The 19,169-nt window shown below is 43.6% G+C and overlaps 1 protein-coding gene across 2 annotated transcripts; it reads right to left on the reverse strand.

Annotated features, from left to right (window-relative positions):
- Nucleotides 1-5,568: 5,568 nt before the first annotated feature.
- On the reverse strand, nucleotides 5,569-18,017 carry BBC3 (BCL2 binding component 3). Of its 2 annotated transcripts, none has more exons than XM_073599009.1 (4): nucleotides 17,842-18,017; nucleotides 15,074-15,401; nucleotides 11,474-11,646; nucleotides 5,569-9,128 (listed from the first exon to the last, which is right to left on the reverse strand). In XM_073599009.1, the coding sequence occupies exons 1-4, from the start codon at nucleotides 17,890-17,892 to the stop codon at nucleotides 9,012-9,014; spliced, it is 669 nt and encodes a 222-aa protein (XP_073455110.1). In that variant the 5' UTR covers nucleotides 17,893-18,017; the 3' UTR covers nucleotides 5,569-9,011. The 2 variants fall into 2 exon arrangements, with proteins under 2 accessions (XP_073455110.1, XP_073455109.1); XM_073599008.1 differs by having other exon boundaries at nucleotides 15,074-15,404.
- Nucleotides 18,018-19,169: the final 1,152 nt, after the last annotated feature.

The raw sequence follows: 19,169 nt of genomic DNA on the forward strand, positions 1-19,169 counted from the left end.
TATGGGAGTGAGGTCCTATAGCATTGGAAAGGAGGCGGGGTTAACCCACACATAGTCTGTCATGGAGTCTGTCAGGAAAAGAATGTTTACTGACTGATGTTTTTCAAAAAAAGCAATTAAAAAAAGAAGTGACTTACAGTATCTCACAAAAGTGAGTACACCCCTCACATTTTTGTAAATATTTTATTATATGTTTTCATGTGACAACACTGAAGAAATGATACTTTGCTACAATGTAAAGTAGTGAGTGTACAGCTTGTATAACAATGTAAATTTGCTGTCCCCTCAAAATAACTCAACACGCAGCCATTAATGTCCAAACCGCTGGCAACAAAAGTGAGTACACCCCTAAGTGAAAATGTCCAAATTGGGCCCAAAGTGTCAATATTTTGTGTGACCACCATTATTTTCCAGCACTGCCTTAACCCTCTTGGGCATGGCGTTCACCAGAGCTTTACAGGATGCCACTAGAGTCCTCTTCCACGCCTCCATGAGGACATCACGGATCTGGTGAATGTTAGAGACCTTGCGCTCCGCCACCTTCTGTTTGAGGGTGCCCCACAGATGCTAAATAGGGTTTGGGTCTGGAGAAATGCTTCGCCAGTCCATCACCTTTATCCTCAGATTCTTTAGTAAGGCAGTGGTTGTCTTGGAGGTGTGTTTGGGGGTCGTTATCATGTTGGAATACTGCCCTGCGGCCCAGTCTCCGAAGGGAGGGGATCATACTCTGCTTCAGTATGTCACAGTACATGTTGGCAGTCATGGTTCCCTCAATAAACTAGCTCCCCAGGGCTGACAGCACTCATGCAGCCCCAGACCATGACACTCCCACCACCATGCTTGACTGTAGGCAAGACACACTTGTCTTTGTACACCCGGTTGCCACCACACATGCTTGACACCATCTGAACCAAATACGTTTATATTGGTCTCATCAGACCACAGGGCATGGTTACAGTAATCCATGTCCTTAGTCTGCTTGTCTTCAGCAAACTGTTTGCAGCCTTTTTTGTGCATCATCTTTAGAAGAGGCTTCCATCTGGAACGACAGCCATGCAGACCCTTTTTAATGCAGTGTGCGGTTTATGGGCACTGACAGGCTGACCCCCCACCCCTTCAACCTCTGCAGCAATGCTGGCAGCACTCATACGTCTATTTCCTAAAGACAATCTCTGGATATGATGCTGAGCATGTGCACTCAACTTCTTTGGTCGACCATGGCGAGGCCTGTTCAGAGTGGAACCTATCCTGTTAAACCGCTGTATGGTCTTGGCCACCGTGCTGCAGCTCAGTTTCAGGGCCTTGGCAATCTTCTTATAGCCTTGACCATCTTTATGTAGAGCAACGATTCTTTTTTTCAGATCCTCAGAGAGTTCTTTGCCATGAGGTGCCATGTTAAACTTCCAGTGACCAGTATGAGAGAGTGAGAGCGATAACACCAAATTTAACACGCCTGCTCCCCATTCACACCTGAGACCTTGTAACACTAACGAGTCACATGACATCGGGGAGGGAAAATGGCTAATTAGGCCCGATTTGGACATTTTCCCTTAAGGGTGTACTCACTTTTGTTACCAGCGGTTTAGACATAAATGGCTCACTTTTGTAAGATACTGTATATAAGAGAATTTGCTGCAGTGCTGTTTTGCTTGGTTAACACCTGGTTTAAACTGTTGTTAAAAGAGAACTATGGCCCAACCTTTTTTGGCCTTAGTTCTCTTTTTGGTAACAAGATGACATATAGTATGTTCTCCTGTGACAAAAAAACTCATGTGCATGTGCCGGGCTATTGCCCACTATATCCTGACAGCGCAGAGCCGCACTGCAGCCGGGATATATCCTGACAATACTGTTGAGATCCACTCTGCCGCCTGATTGACAGCTGACTCTGCCTCACTAGAGGCAGAGCCAGCTGTGCCCTCTCCAGATTTCCTCCTCCGTCTGTTCTTCCAGTCAGCGCTAGAGAACCAGAAGGGGGGTGGCAAAACTACGCATGTGAAGTAAAACATTATGTACAATATCCACCAAATCTGCACAAACTGCAAACAAATAAATCTAGTTGTATGTAAGATTTAATAACGAGGTGTAAAGTCAGTGTGGTTTGACAACATACAATGGGGACAGAAAGTATTTAGACCCCCTTACATTTTTCACTCTTTGTTATATTGCAGCCATTTGCTAAAATCATTTAAGTTCATTTTTTTCCTCATTAATGCACACACAGCACACCATATAGACAGAAAAACACAGAATTGTTGACATTTTTGCAGATTTATTAAAAAAGAAAAACTGTAATATCACATGGTCCTAAGTATTCAGACCCTTTGCTGTGACACTCATATATTTAACTCAGGTGCTGTCCATTTCTTCTGATCATCTTTGAGATGGTTCTACACCTTCATTTGAGTCCCGCTGTGTTTGATTATACTGATTGGACTTGATTAGGAAAGCCACACACCTGTCTATATAAGACCTTACAGGTCACAGTGCATGTCAGAGCAAATGAAAATCATGAGGTTAAAGGAACTGCCTGAAGAGCTTAGAGACAGAATTGTGGCAAGGCACAGATCTGGCCAAGGTTACAAAAAAATTTCTGCTGAACTTAAGGTCCCTAAGAGCACAGTGGCCTCCATAATCCTTAAATGAAAGATGTTTGGGACGACCAGAACCCTTCCTAGAGCTGGCCGTCCGGCCAAACAGCTACCTAGACACCTGCCTTTTCTGGGCGCAGCTTTCAGAGTTTACTTCCTCTTTAAAGGTTAATATTGTCATGTTATGAACACTCTTTACACACATTCAGGAGCTGTGACCGTCTGTCTCTTGCTCCATCCTTCCATGGACACCCACAGTTTTAGAGGCTAAGGTTTGCCCCTGCTGCCGTCATACAAATTTTTTTTTTTTTGCAAAGTCATACCACCCAACTCTTTGGGAGGAGATAGTCCATTATTTCCGACCACTGAAATAGCCTTGACATATATTGCAGTGCATTTTATACCTTGTTAGGTATCGTTCAGATGAGCAACGAGCCACATCTTGCAGTCACAGCTCAATGCTCCAAGCTCCTTCTGCGTATATGGATGAATTAAAGAATGTGGTCATTCAGACAAAGCATGGGTTTATAACAGCCAATAAATGTCTGTGGCTAAGGAAAGATATATGTATGAGCACAAAAATAATCGAAAAGTATAGATCTAGCATCTAAACCCTTGCTTGGGGAACCCCACCGCAAGGGTAATTTTTTTTTCTTCTGGAGTTCAACTTTAAAAATCCTGCTAGAAATCCAGTGAGCTCCCAACCCTTTTGTGCTCTCTGGCTATGCAGCATTTACCTACCCCCATCTAACCTTCCCGGTTCAGCCTGAAAAAAGAAAAATTATTGCAGCTACCACATCTAAGGGCTCTTGAGCTGCAATATATTACATAATTCTCGTGTTTAGCTATGCGTTAAATTATTTTCTATTTTCAGTGGCAGTTTATTCTTATGCCGCGTACACACGATCGGACTTTACGGCATACTTTGTCTGGTGTACCGGATTTCGTCAGACAATTCGATCGTGTGTGGGCTCCAGCGGACTTTGTTTTCTCAAAAGTTTGACGGACTTAGATTTGAAACATGTTTCAAATCTGTCCGACGGACTCGAGTCCGGTCGAAAAGTCCGCTCGTCTGTATGCTAGTCCGACGGACAAAAAACGACGCTATGGCAGCTATTGGCTACTGGCTATGAACTTCCTTGTTTTGGTCCGGTCGTACGTCATCATGTACGAATCCATCGGACTTTGGTTGATTGTGTGTAGGCAAGTCCGTTCATTCGGAAAGTCAGTCGAAAAATACGCCGGACAAAGTCTGCCGTAAAGTCCGCTCGTGTGTACACGGTATTAGAACTCCATCCATAAGGCATCTCTGTCAGGCTGATCATTTCAGGTCTATGGTACATGCATACAGCCTGGCATGACCATTTTACAAAGAAGATATATTATTGTTTGGGCCTTGTCCGATCACGGTTATTCTTGTGCAGAAAAGTAGCACTAAAGCGATCTGCCAGCACCTATCTCCCCCTTGCCTAGTTGTGTAAGCCTGGCCAATATATATTTTATATATATGCATACATACACACACACACACACTCTGATCAACCATAACATTATGACCACTGACAGGTAACGTAAATAACATTGATTACCTCGTTACAATGGCTTCTGAAAATGGGTGGTATGAGGCAGAAAGTGAACATGTCCCTGAAGTTGATGTGTTGAAAGCAGAAAAAAAAAAAAATGAGCAACTATGAAGATTTGAGTAACTTTGACAATGGCCAAATAGTATTGGCTCGATGACTGGGTCAGGTCTTCTCCAAAAACGCAGCTTTTGTGGGATGTTTCTAGTTTGCAGTTACCAGGACCTACCATAGTGGTCCGAGGTAGGAAAACCAGCAACAGGGGCATGGTAGCCAAGGCTCATTGATGCACATTGGGAGTGAAGGCTGCCCATGTAGTCTGATCTAATAGAAGAGCAATTGAAGCTCAAATTGCTGAAAAAGTTAATACTGGTTCTGATAGAAAGGCGACAGAACACACAGTGCATCGCAGTTTGTTGCATATGGGTCAGCATAGTCACAAAGCGATCAGGGAGCCATGGTGAACCATGTCCACAGCCTAAAACGCCTAGTCTGATGAATTCAAGAATGGTTTGAGGAACACAACAACCAGTTTGAGGTGTTGACTTGGCCTCTAAATCCTCCAGATCTAAAGTCTATTGAGCATCTGTGGAATATGCTGGAAAAGCAAGTCTGGCCCATGGAGGCCCCACCTTGTAGACTTAAAAGGAACTGCTACTGATGGTTTGGTGCCAGATACCACAGCATACCTTCAGAGGTCTAGTGCCGTTCATGCATTGATGGGTGTTCATATTGGTATGGCTGATTGCTTTATATGTGTAGTTTGCGAATATGGCTTCTCCTCTGTATTGTGTTAAAGGATTTGCAAACAGTAAGGCTCAACCCACACCTTTACACCATGGTAATGCTTGCATCACCGTTAACACATGTAGTGCGATAGGGTGCTGCAGTGCTTTGAATTCCTGATGTCACCCCCAGTACACCTTGCCAGTGCACATGGGCTGCCCTAACACATCGCACATTAACGCATGAAGCAACAAACGCCAAAATGCTTTGTGTTTACACAGCACAGACGTGTGAACCCAGCCTAATAGGTAACCATAGATTACATTCATCTCACCTGTTCCATTCACCAACTCAGCTTAAGCTGGCCATACATTATACAATTTTCTTCTTCACTTTCCTTTAGCTTTACCTTCAACTATGTACTGCAAGGGCTTTTTTGATGGCATACAAATTGAAAGGGTTTATGTTTGACCTCATATTATATGGTTTGGTAAATCTAAGGAAAAATTGACCAAGAAGATTGTATAATGTATGGCCAAGCCTTAGTTTACACATTTATGCAGCACTTTCTTTTATTACTTTAAGTGGTAGTATTGTGTGTGGCCCAACACATGTTCATAAAATCTACATACAAACACTAAAAATAAACACAAAAAAAACAACCAAAAACATAAGTCAGATCCATATTTTATTGAAAAGAAATACAAAATCCATGTACAAAAAAAAAAAAACGCAATCACAAAATGTACAGAAATTAAAAAAAGGATGTTTACATTTCACAGATGTACAGTATTTACAGAAATAACAGCTTCTCAAGTGGCATCCCCAGGGCTAAGCCAACCAGGGACTAAAAATTTCTCTGAGTGTTTGTGATGATTAAATGGCACCTCCCTGACAGGTCACAGGTTATTGTTCTTGATATGTGAAGTGGCTACCAAGAAATAAATATACTTGTCTCCATCTCTTTCAGCATTGCTGCTGTAAACAAAAATAGAGAACATTTCATAAACTGTACAAATAAAAATAAAATTTCATTATTCTTTTTTCATAACATTATAGTGATTTTTTTTTTCTTTTAGAATAGGTTTATAAAAAATTTGTCTCTGTTATAGGATGAAAACACAGGACCTAAAGTGATGAGCATGAAGCCTATCAATTCACCAACAGCTCTGATGCACAAGGCTCCTCAGGGGCTGTCCTCAGCTACTGGTAAACGATAGGCTAGTTATTGTCTCAACCCACAAATAGGCTGCCTTTTCTCTGTACAACTGATAGATACATTTAAAAATTCCAACTCCACACAAAAGCTTCTTATATGTTTCAAATACTCCAGTGCAGAGACTTCCCTGCAGCTGTTTGTACATAGTTTTCATGCAGTCTTCCACAAAAAGTTCATTCACCATTGGCAATCCATTTGGGAAGAGTGACACCATCATTTGGCTTTGCAGTGACCACAACAGTTGGGCAGAACTGGGAATTCTGATTGGAAACCAAGTCACTGGAATCCCTGAGAAATAAAAGAAGATCTTGCAATTTCCAACTGAAATCTCAGTCTTGGGTGGAGTTGGCTTCTAAATGTTAAAAGGGAGCCATTATTGTGTATGTCAAGAATGCACAGAAGCTGGTGAGAGCGATTGATTAGCAGGATATTACAGAAAATAAAGGGTTGTATCTTGCTGCAATAAAAAAAAAAAAAATAATAATGATCAAACACGTCTGCAGAAAGAGAGATAGCAAACTCTATAGTAATTCTATGTCTACTGTGTACAAGGCTTTGGGTTAGTTCCCCAGATTTGATTGTTATTACAGATGCATCAACTCATCCCCATAAGTCTTGGGGGGGGGGCAACTCTTAAGGTTCATCAGGATGTGGTTTTGTGCACATTCATGTGGTTAAATTAGTCTCTTGGTCTTATGTTTGGAGAAATGTATTTCCCTCAGGCGCCAAGGATATGGGAAGTGAAGTAAGTAGCACACAGCAACCAATCAGAAGATTCTCATTGATATGACAAGTCCCGGATTTGTGGGGAAACAATACAGAAGAGTGCCGTGGGCTACAGGTTTTCCTATACTGGAGATAAGGTAGAGAAGCTAATCTATATTGTGTTATCTTTATGTCTTACGAGTTCATGGACAATTATCATACAATTATTATTTCCTCATACTACCTTTTGACATGTATAGAACTGCACCAGCGCAAAAGTCCCTTGATCATAATGTGCGGCACATTAAAAAGTGCTCTGGGAGACAGAAAGTTAAAAAACGGACCCTACATTAAACAAATTTGGTTGCAGCGGGTTACTACACTTAGTGTTATCCCTGGCGTCTAAATAGATTGAATGTCTAAAGTGGAACAGATTTTTTTTTTTTTTTTTTTTTTTTTTTTAAAAGGCAGTAATGTGGATCCATTCCATATTCTTGGGATGGGTCATTCACAAGAACCACTAGCCATAAACAGGGATTATGAGCCAAATTATTTGCATAAATATCAGACTATGGACTCCGCCAGAATATCCCCCCCCCCCCCCCAACCACATGATGAGCTGAAGGTTTCATGCATCATCCAGGAAATTAAAAAGGACCGAGAAACTGATTTAGACTCACAACCGTAAAGGGGTTTCAGAAACTTGTAGTTGCACACATGTTGTAGAAATGGTTACAGAAGAGCACTTCTTTTGCTAAATGGTGAACTACAAGTGTCAGAATGCACCCTTACATATCTCATTCCCAACATGTTAGAATAGAGAAGAGGTAAAACAAGAACATTCTGCTTTGACAAGAACATTCTAGTGTGTGCGTTACAGGAATGGTCATCCACTCATCCCCAGTCCTTCAGCTTTTGAGGCATTACAATTCCCACCGCACTCTGCACCTTGCAGTGCCGACTGGGAACCAACGTTATGAAAAGACAGGTGTCTCAAACTTAGGCTTAGCACAGATATCCTATAGGAGTCCATATTTTCCCAAGGGTCAAGTTATCCATGCCCTTTCCCTTTACTTCTAAGGCTTATGGAAAAAAATATTCTTAAAAAAAAAAAAAAACCCACACGAATTCAAAAAAATTGTCATTCCCTCCGAGACATAAAATTACTTCTTACCGACCAAGGAAAAAACAAAGGCATAAATTACAATAAAAAAAAATTAAATAAATAAACTTTGTTCTCTTTAATGTTATACAATTTTCTCTTTGTCTTTAAGCTATCTGTATTCCCCACGGGTATATAATCAGTCGTTTGCTTGTAGCAAAAGGATATAAAAAGTTCATGTAGCAAAGTTTTGTAGGAACTCAATGATAGGCAATTAACGAAGTAGAGAAAGAAGGAGTTTTAAGTGCTATATCAGGACATACGGCATTATAGTGGCAACATGCTGAGGTCTATGTATACAGATGAGGGCCAACCACAGCATGCAAAAAGGGGGCCGGCAAAAAATTTTCATTATGGCTTGTCTAGGTTTTCACAATTTGGCTACAAAAAGGGCAGTTGGTATGGCTCAGAATAACACCCTTTCCAGCCACTGGTAGAAGTGCATTAAGAGGGGGATGCGCCAAACAAAGACAATTCCATGCTGTACTTGGCATTTGCTGGTGCTCGCTATGACACCAGCTACAAAAAAAAATAAAAAATCCCCCCCTGTATTTACTAGAAATTGTAAAGAATGTGCCATATATTTCTTACAGCCAAGACTTTAATTGCTCCTTCACTTAAACATTAACACCAGTTATTCCACATTACCAATACTCCCCGATTGTGACAGCCATCATACAATGTCTTAACTAGAGGAAACCATTTTTTGTTAAATCTTCACAAAAAAGTCTCTTGGTGAACATAGCAGGAAGAGAAGGCAGCTACCATATCCACCTTGTTTCTATTAACACCACCAGGCAACAGCCAACGGCTCGCAGAGATCAAGAACCGATATTCTCAAGTCTTCTCAGAGGAGAGATCACTGGAGAAGAGTCATCATCTAGACACCCACTGGACTTCGGCGGTACCGTCCATGGAGACCAGTCAAGTCTCCTAGCTTCTGTCCAGCAGAAGCCAAATCAGCACAAGTGGGCATCTCATAAACCTCCTGATTCTTTGTACCACATGTCCAAACAGAGGTAACTGCCTTAGTTCTGTGGTAAAATGTCCACGAGTGGGTTGTACAAGGCAGCCAGGATTTCCGAGATCATCTGGGTGAGATGCCATCGCAGAGGACCCCACCACTGCCGCTGGGCCACTTGCCTCTGAAACAGAAAACAATAGCGTGTTACACTTGTCCTTGCAGTGTAGGGCAACAATTTACAGCTTGAACTGTTAAGCACTGAAGTGTCCACTCATAGGGGGCAGATAATCCTACCTCAAAGATCTTTAAGAACTGAATATATACTACATCTAAATGTATGAGAGATCATTTTTGTTCCAGAGGGGACAGCTGACGGTCAGCTTTTTTCTTTAACCTTGAATGGCTGGGTAACATGCACTGCTCTGCTCTTACTGGCTGCAGCAGATAGGTGGACTTGGGAACCCAATAAAGAAATTTGACTGTTGTCACCTGCAAGATACCAAAAACCAAATATGGAGCCTCCCTATTGGTTAAGAAGAAGGGATTTCTGGAGGAGGCTGCCCTGTTTGTACTGAGCATCATAGGTCTTGGGGGGAGGGGGGGAGGGGGTGCGCATCAAATGCTATACACAACCTCCTCTAAATTCCCTTTTGGATCTGTGAGAGTGAACACTTTATACCAAAGACAAATGACATGAAAGCATAGAGTGACTTAGGCTCCATTCACACCAATGCGTTTTTTCATGATTTTTGCAGAAACGCAGGGACTTTTTTTTAGCATAGGTTCCTATGGAATACGTTCACATCAATGCATTTTTGGAAAGGGTCCGGGACTTTTTTAAAATACAAAACAATGCTTTTTTTTGTTGCGTTTTTGGTTAACGGAGAAGCCGCAGAAAAGCATGTAGTGTGTTTTTGCCATAATTTGCGCTTTTAAATCTGCCCAGCAACAATTTATTTTTTTTTTTTTAATGGGAAAATAACGCAAATCGCTAGGCTAGGTCCACATGTCCGGCTGCGGTCCAGAGTCCGGTGCGGTTTTGTTCACCGGTTCAGGTGCAAATTTTTAACTTGAATTTGCACAATGCGTGGGGGAGACTTACTAAAACTGGAGCACTCAGAATCTGTTGTAGCTGTGCATGGAAGCCAATCAGCTTCTAACTTTGGCAATAAAACCTTGAAGCCGATTGGTTTCTATGCAGAACTGCACCAGATTTTGTACACTTCAGTTTTAGTAAATAAACCCCACCCCTCCCCGTATTAGTACTTTACTGACCTAGTTAATGTCAGAAGGAAACAATAGAGGCATAAAAACTTGCCATTGCTGTCCTTTTGAAAATGCCAGTTGCCTGACTCATTCTAATGCTGCTGTCTTCAATACTTTAGAGTCTCTGACCCAGAACAAGCATGTAGCCAGTGAAGTCACAATGCCTGATCTGCATATTTATCATGCGTCATGACTCAGAAAGCCCCGAGGATTTCTAGGAGCGGAGGTCAGTGACAGCAGCCGGTATGATCCCCTCCCGACACGTCTACTTTTAGAAAGCTTGCCTGTAAACAAGCCACAACCTGTCAACAACTTATGTAATATACAAAAGTGCGTTTCATTACATTCCAGTGCAGTCCTCCAGCAGGACAAATGTCACATTGTATGTACAGTTATGCTCAACCCGACGTGTGCTTGTTCTTTATTCCACCAAGTAAATCAAACGCATACAGCGGATTATTAAATTCATTCCGAAGAGGTGTCACAAGACAAGCAGCTCTGATGTATTTCACAAGCGCCGTCCTCATCTGGGGATAGATCAGCCCTGGGACAGGCTTAACCCCTCGCTGGCCACACTGCCTTTTTTTTTTTTTTTTTTTTTTTTTAATTGCTGCGCGGTGGAGATAAATAAGACAGATGGTGACAGCGGTGGGAGGAGCCTGGCTCCAGGCAGGCAGCTGAGTCATAGGTTAAATATAGTAACACGTATAAAAAGGAGGAAAGGCGCTGAACAGTGAACTCACTTCTACAAAAGAGCGAGACGGACTGATCGCTGCTACAGCACTTGATCATAGGGCTTAGATGATCACAGAGGACAGGCAGCAGAGACCGGTGTACAGGGAAAGTGTGACAGCGGATTACAGCTGCTGACAGCTCTGGGTGGGAGATTAACTCCCTCCGTTCCCTGCATACATCTCCGCAACTTAAAATCTCATACAACTATATAGAGTGCAACTCAACTGCATACTGAATATATATTAAATATCACTCCATACAAGCCTAATGAGGTGCATCACCTTCTGGCTGCCCGTACGTCCCACCTACTTAACAGGTGAGAATTCTTGGAGGAACTTTCCTACTCTTACTTCTCCCGCTGCAGCAAGGGGAGTCTCATTTCTCCTGCTGCATTCTCTAATTTTAACCCCCCTTTTTTTTTGGGCACACTTGGGCTCTAAATGGCAGAGAGTGTGAGATATAAGAGAAGACTCAGACGGGCAGTCGAGTCCAAAACTTAAGAAGATAAAGAGCTCCGATACTTACTCTTCGCAGGTACCGCTCATTCATTTGGTCACCAATCCTGCGCAGTCGGAGGGCGATCTCTCGCTCTACAGGCACGTCTCCTGCCAGTGCCAACCCCGCTTGGGGATCATCTTGGTGTGACTCTTCCACTTCTGTCCCCATGTTGGAATGTTCGTGGGTTGTGTGCCTGAGACCTGTTGGGCAAAATAGAGGAAAAAAAAAAAAAAAAATTATGAATGTGATCTACAGAAAAACAATAAACAGGCAAGCTATATGTAGAAACTCATTGCAACAAAACATTTTATTAGTCCACCTAGCTTCTGATTGGTGGTGATGGGTTATTAAACACCACCGCACCACGACTTGATAAGCCTATCAGGAATGTCTGATAAGCAGCAATATTCAGCAAGGGATGATGAATTCTGATTGGTTGCTGTGGGTTAGTGTGCTCCCCACACAGTATTACTTAATAAGGCCGTACGTCTGTCACAATTTACATTCTGTATGTTGAACAAATCTCAATGGCTGTTACATTATATGCACATTGTTAATTAGCACAATGCCAGCAGTTTTTTATTTTTATTTTGAAGCTGCGAATATTATCTGCTCCAAGTAGCAGGAAATTAAATATAATGAGCGTCGACACAAGCTGTGTAGAGATTTATATAGAATGCATGCGCTTTCAGCTGTAAATCAAACCAATAATTTCAAAGTGATGGCATTTCCATTTTTAGACACTTAACTGTTTCACTGATCCAGATACTGGTTGTAGTGCGGCACCTCCTATACAGGAAAGGGGGGTCAGCGACACACGCTAATTTCATTGTTTGTGGAGCTGTCAATAATACAAACATTCACAAGGCTTGATAAAGGGAACCTTTAACTAATAACCCCCAATCCCTCCCTATCCTCCTCCTTCCTTGAGCGCATAGGCAGGCAATGAAGTGCTGAAATAGATTTGCGGCACCAATCAATGCTCACTCCAATGCCAATTATATCTCAAAATTCACAAGAAGACTACTTGTATCTGGGAGGAGCCAGCCAATCAGTGGCTCTGCCTGAACCATGATCTTCAATAGAACAACATTACTAATGCTCCACTATTTGGTCAAGTAATCAATATCCGGGAAGGGCTCGGAGTGCCAGTTTGTGCAGTAATAGCATTGCAGCGCTTGTTTAGAATACTGTATTGGTCAGTAGTGGCCAGGAGGGGGAATTCGTTTTTTCTGTACTGATCTCTTTAAAACCCAATCTCTAGACAAGCAGCAAGATGCACAATTAAAACAATCTATATGGGGATGGCTTAGCCTGCTGTAGGACTTGTAACTCTGTTCAGCCTGTCTTGTGATCCCTTATCAGCCAACACAGTCAAGTCTATGACCTCCAATGTAGTAGACAATAAAGCATGCTGAAGAGTTCCGATTCCCCCCCACACCAGGTTCCCTGTGTCAGAGTGTGCTGTGTAATGCAGCAGAGCCTATGCTGGGCCTTCTCACCCCCCAACAAAGTGCTGCTGTGTAGGGGATTAAAAGGGAGGATGACAGCTAAACAAATCTGGATAACTTACACTAGGTGCATTTAACTTTTTAAGTATATTGGATGTGCTAGTAGCTAAGCTGTAAACAGTTAATGGATTTCACCGTCTATTATCCTTGATAGTCTATACCAGTGATGAACTACATTTCCCATGATGCTCTGCAGTGTAATTGAGCATCGTGGGAAATGTAGTTCCAAAACATCTGCTGTGCCAAAGTTTGCCATCACTGGTCTATACAGTCACACTCTATCCAAATCCAATAGCTATTTTTTGGAGCCGACATGTTTAGAAGGCGCAGGCTCCAATGCAGTCATCCCAACCAACCTGGAGCAAATCGTACAAGATGGAGTTAAGACTTTTCAGCCTTCACTGGCTGCATGCTTGTTCCTGATCAGCAACTCACTGGATGACAGGCCACTCAGCTGCCCTAAAACTGACCCCACCAGCATAATTAGGGTGCATGAAGGGCCCAAGAAGCTCTGCAGTCATTATGAACTTAAAATGTAAATAGGGGGAGAATTTACTAAAACTGGAGAGTGCAAAATCTGGTGCAGTTCTGCATAGAAACCAATCAGCTTCCAGGTTTTATTACCAAAGCTTCATTGAACAAGCTGAAGTTAGAAGCCGATTGTCTAGCATGCACAGCTGCACCAGATTCGGGGTGCTCCAACTTTAGCAAATCTCCCCCATAATGTCCTCTAAAGCAGTGGTTCCCAACCTCAGTCCTCAAGTACCCCCAACGGGCCATTTTTTCAGGTTTTCCTTTACTTTGAACAGGTGCTTAAAATCAATAACAAGGTATTAATAAGAGCCATTTTATCTAAGGGAACTTCTCAAAACATGGCCCGTTGAGGGTACTTGAGGACTGAGGTTGAGAACCACTGCTCGAAGAGGACCAGCAGCTAACCACTATTGGGCTGTGTATGTTCATCCCACCATTACAGGTATTTCATTCCTCCGTTATCAGTTCCACATAATCTTCCCTTTTACCATTCTGTTATTTGGACTGTAAAGACTAATAACAGGTGCTGGATACCCATGCAGCCAGACCACATGTAGTTTATAAAATGCAAATATTAATTAACAATTGATATTCCTTCACATGCCGAAACAATACAACTCTACAGAGACTGCAACACACACACACACACACACATTCTGCTGCTAATACAAGGGGATGTTGTTGTCGTCTAGCATGCCCCAGAACGGGAATGCTCAGAGCTGGGTAATTACAGCCTGTCCTGCATGTCTCATTCCAACTCATGACTGTGCCACTGTGTCCACAATGCCAGCGCTTCCAGACAAGCTGGACACACGCCAGGGTGTCATGACTAGCCTCTAGTGACCTGGCATGTGGCCAAACATAAAGCTTCATAAACAGGAAGACTAAAGGAACATGTGTGTGTAAACCTACACCAGACACTAATAAAAAGGACAGTTAGACAATCAGACAGACGCAATCACGCCAAAACAAAAAGGGGATCAAGATCCCAACCGTGTCCTACAAAAACAGCGATGATACAATCAGCAGATCTAGATCACATCTCTGCTTTACATTACTGCAGCTGGTCTATTAAAGTGGATCATATGGACGCTCAGGCATGCAACTCCAACATCCAGCCCAAACAATCACCGATCCCAAACAGGACTTCATTACTAGAACTACAAGGAGCACCAACCCCCTGCAATCACATTTCACCTCTTCTCTGTTTAGAGGGGTCGGGGTTTATCTCTTATTGGTTGCTATGGGTTACATCACCAACAAACAACAAATCCTGCACACACGAGATAGCAATCTATCACAGGGTGCCGTACACAAAGCACTCGCCACTTTCCTGTTTAATATCTTAGAATGCCCTCTTCTCCTTTTTAAAGGAAGCTGGTGGAGGACAAGTCAGGACATGTCTATCTATACCGGGTGCAGGTAAAGTCCCAGCACTGCATGCTTTACTAACAATCCAACACAAGTCTAAACACTCTTACTACATCACAAACCCTGCTTAGCCTGTGTGCACGATCTCCCACAACCTACCACCAATGCAACAACAGTCAGGTCACAGACACAATGGAGGCAAGCCACTTACCGTATGCAGTGGGTTCTCCTGTGCTGAAGGATTCTGGGTAGGAGCAATGCCTTTGTTCACAAGCAGGTGAAGAAGGTCCAGATTCACAACTGTTAACCATTTCAAGTCTGTCCTGGGGGTGGTTTTGGCACAAGGGTAAGCACCTTTGACACATGGACGGTTGAGCCGGATGGCTCACAGGTAGGTTCTGTTCACAGATTCGGGAGGAGGAGCCGGCGCAGGCACTAACGTCAGGAGGAAAAGTGCGCCCAGCGTCGGATTGAATGTTTCCCACGCGTTCGGAGGTACTCCCATCATGAAGTGCCCTCGCCATTGCTGAACTTGTAATCTGCTAAAAAATAAATTAATTTAAAAATTAGTAAAATGTGACAATTTCAGAATAGAATTACACCCCAACATTCATGAGAAAGTTCGCCACCCCCCCCAATTTCCAGTTGTGGAAAACAGAGTTGTACGCTGTTATTGGGATATATGTCAGTGATGGATACAAAGGGAATCATCACACAACATGAAAATTTGTACTGACAGATATAGAAAAATGATCCAATAATCTTATAAAAGCAACATAAAATCTGAAGACCTATATAACCCAAATAATACACAATAAGGCATGATAGATGTTAAAGGAAACCAAGTGACCTGCTCCTAATGTAACATCTGATGTAGATATTGTTGATTCCCCCTCCCCCCCAGTACGTGTTCTTTGTGAAGTGCGGATAATGTGTGAATGAGGCGTCCTGTCAGTGTCTCACCTCCTCCTCTGTGTGCAGTCTGTGTAGTGTCCACACGAGGGCAGCGCAGCCACCTGACTGCCACTGTTTGTAAACAAATCCTACAGACTGCTGTGTGTGGATCCTTATATGACCCAATGTGTGGCGGGCTCAGGAACCTGGACCAGGGCGCCCATCAACACCCTACAGGAGGGGGGGCATCCTTCCTTACAGACACTGTGCCCACTGACCGGCCAACGGACTGCTCACTACTATACCTGTGTGTGTGACAGAGAGTCAGGGGGACACTGTGCCCACTATTCACATCACAGCATTGTTCCTGGAAATACCCATCCCTAATACTACACCCCAATCCCTGCCACAGCATACCAGTACAGCACCCCACTATATACAGCACCCCACTATACCAGTACTGCACCCCACTATATACAGCACCCCACTATACCAGTACAGCACCCCACTATATACAGCACCCCACTATACACAGCACCCCACTATACACAGCATACCAGTACTGCACCCCACTATATACAGCACCCCACTATACCAGTACTGCACCCCACTATATACAGCACCCCACTATATACAGCACAGCATACCAGTACTGCACCCCACTATATACAGCACCCAACTATATACAGCACCCCACTATACCAGTACTGCACCCCACTATATACAGCATCCCACTATACCAGTACAGCACCCCACTATACCAGTACTGCACAGCATACCAGTACTGCACCCCACTATATACAGCACAGCATTGTTCCTGGAACACAAACCATCCCCACCAATAACAAATCTGACCCCATACACACCACTGCAGGGGGCTGCCATCACACATTATATACACACAACCCTGAGCATGTAGATAGATACACACCTCAATACCACTCTAGAGATTATTTATACATTTCATTTCAGGTACTTGTATAGCACCGTCAATTTATGCAAAAAAAAAAAAAAAATTATATATATATAAATAATTTTTATTTTATTATTAGTCCATCTATACACACATTCTCTCTCTTCCAGGTATGCCGTACTGAACTTTTTTTTTTTAGCAGGGATATAATATAGATGTACATGATCCAATGAAGACACATTGTCCCAGACTCGTCCCCTATATAGTATGTCTGTATGTACATTGTCGTATATCAGTACTAGTAAATGTACTGTACAGGTCATATAAGTACTGATTTGGGAGTATGAAAGCTGAATATATAAATATACACACACATTTATACATTAATACTGCTGATCATGTCTATCACCTGCAGTGATATGCAGTAAGTATAAAGGACACACTTCTAGGTATATGCAGTGTTGGACTTAGTCTATAGTAATGATCACTTATTGTCCCGGCTATATACTGTCTTGTATTGGTTATGTACTCTCCTGTGTGCCCTGTGCTGGCTATGTACTGACTGTCACAGATCGGTCCCAGTAATGGACAGATTAGTATAGGTACAGATTTGGGAGCATGACAGCTGGAGACAATATATATATATATATATATATATATACATATACACATACACACACACACTATACTACTGATCATGTGTATCACCTGGTCATGCAATGAGTTTATAGACACTCTTCCAGGTATATGCAGTATTGGACTTTGTATACAATGGATGTAATGATCACTTAGTGACCCGGCTATATACTGTCCTGTGTTGGGTATGTAGTGAGTGACACAGATCGGTCCCGGTAATCGATAGTCAGGACAGATGAGTGTGAGGACAGATTGGGGAGACCGATGACAGCACCCCTCCTGATCTTATATATATATATATATATATATATATATATGATCCCCGGTGCGGTGCCATGTGTGTGCGGTGGGATGCAGTCGGTGCTCCTCCGGTAGGTGATGTCCCGCACACTGCCGGTACTTTCCCGTCTCTCCCCGGTCGGAGTGTGCAGTGATGAGCACAGACCGGGCGATCTCGGTGAACTTTCCCTGGGACGGTCCGGACAGAGCCCGGTGTGAAGTTGCTGTCAGGCTGGATGTAGCGGACAATCACTCACCTGGGTCAGCCGTGTGACATGAGCCTGGAGATCAGTGTAGAGTCGTCCCATGTACCGGGATCGGAGGGAGATGAGGATGAAGGGAGGCGGCGATCACCGTGCACCCCGCACCGCACACACTTCACTAACTGCACTCTCCACCAGCCAGCAGCCAACTTGGACAAACCACGCCCAATCAGACCGGGAGAACACGCCCACACCCAGACCTGACACTCCGCGGCCGGCTCCGCCCCCAACATAACATCAACATGTCGGGGCATGCAGAGAGTCCGGGGAGCCAGGGGTTAATGTCCGGAACATAGGATGGGAGGTGGGAAAGGACCGAATATTATACCGGACCCGGGGCACCCGGTGTTCTCTAGACTCTGGTACTTGTCCAATCGGTGCGATCTCCCCCTCTAAGGAGCGATCAGATCTGAGCTCCTCGTTGTGTTTCTGATGATCGATCAGAGGTGAGAGAGCGGCCACATCAGCCCCGTCTATAGATGTGTATGGAGGGATCCGGGTCACACTCCATATCTATCACTGTAGAGGTGAGCAGGGTTGCCATCAGTAAATTTACAATTTGTAAACTTTGTATGCAAAAATGCATCTGTTCATGAATGTCATTCACAGACAGATGCAAAAATTACAAATTTTACAAACTTTGTAAATTTACTGACAGTTGGCAACGCTGGTGGTGAGCCCCATCCAAGGCAGGATTATGGGGGGCAGATAAGGGAACCGTCCCCCTCTGTACAACATAAATAGCTTTGGAGAAACCCTGGCGTTCCATTAAACCCTAGTTGAGAAAGGGCAGCTCTGGAGGAACCCTGGGGCTCCAATGAACCCCGGTTGAGAAAAGGCAGCTCTGGAGGAACCCTAGGGCTCCATGGAACCCTGATTGAGAAAAGGCAGCTCTGGAGGAACCCTAGTTAAGAAAGGGCAGCTCTGGAGGAACCCTGGGGCTCCAATTAACCCTGATTGAGAAAGGGCAGCTCTGGAGGAACCCTGGGGCTCCATGGAACCCTAGTTGACAAAGGGCAGCTCTGGAGGAACCCTGGGGCTCCAATGAACCCCGATTGAGAAAAGGCATCTCTGGAGGAACCCTAGGGTTCCAATGAACCCTGATTGAGAAAAGGCAGCTCTGGAGGAACCCTAGGGCTCCATGGAACCCTAGTTGAGAAAGGGCAGCTCTGGAGGAACCCTGGGGCTCCATGGAAGCCTGATTGAGAAAAGGCAGCTCTGGAGGAACCCTAGTTAAGAAAGGGCAGCTCTGGAGGAACCCTGGGGCTCCAATGAACCCTGATTGACAAAGGGCAGCTCTGGAGGAACTCTGGGGCTCCATG

Source organism: Aquarana catesbeiana, linkage group LG09, assembly GCF_042186555.1.
Source record: "Aquarana catesbeiana isolate 2022-GZ linkage group LG09, ASM4218655v1, whole genome shotgun sequence".
NCBI classification, from domain to species: Eukaryota; Metazoa; Chordata; class Amphibia; order Anura; family Ranidae; genus Aquarana; species Aquarana catesbeiana.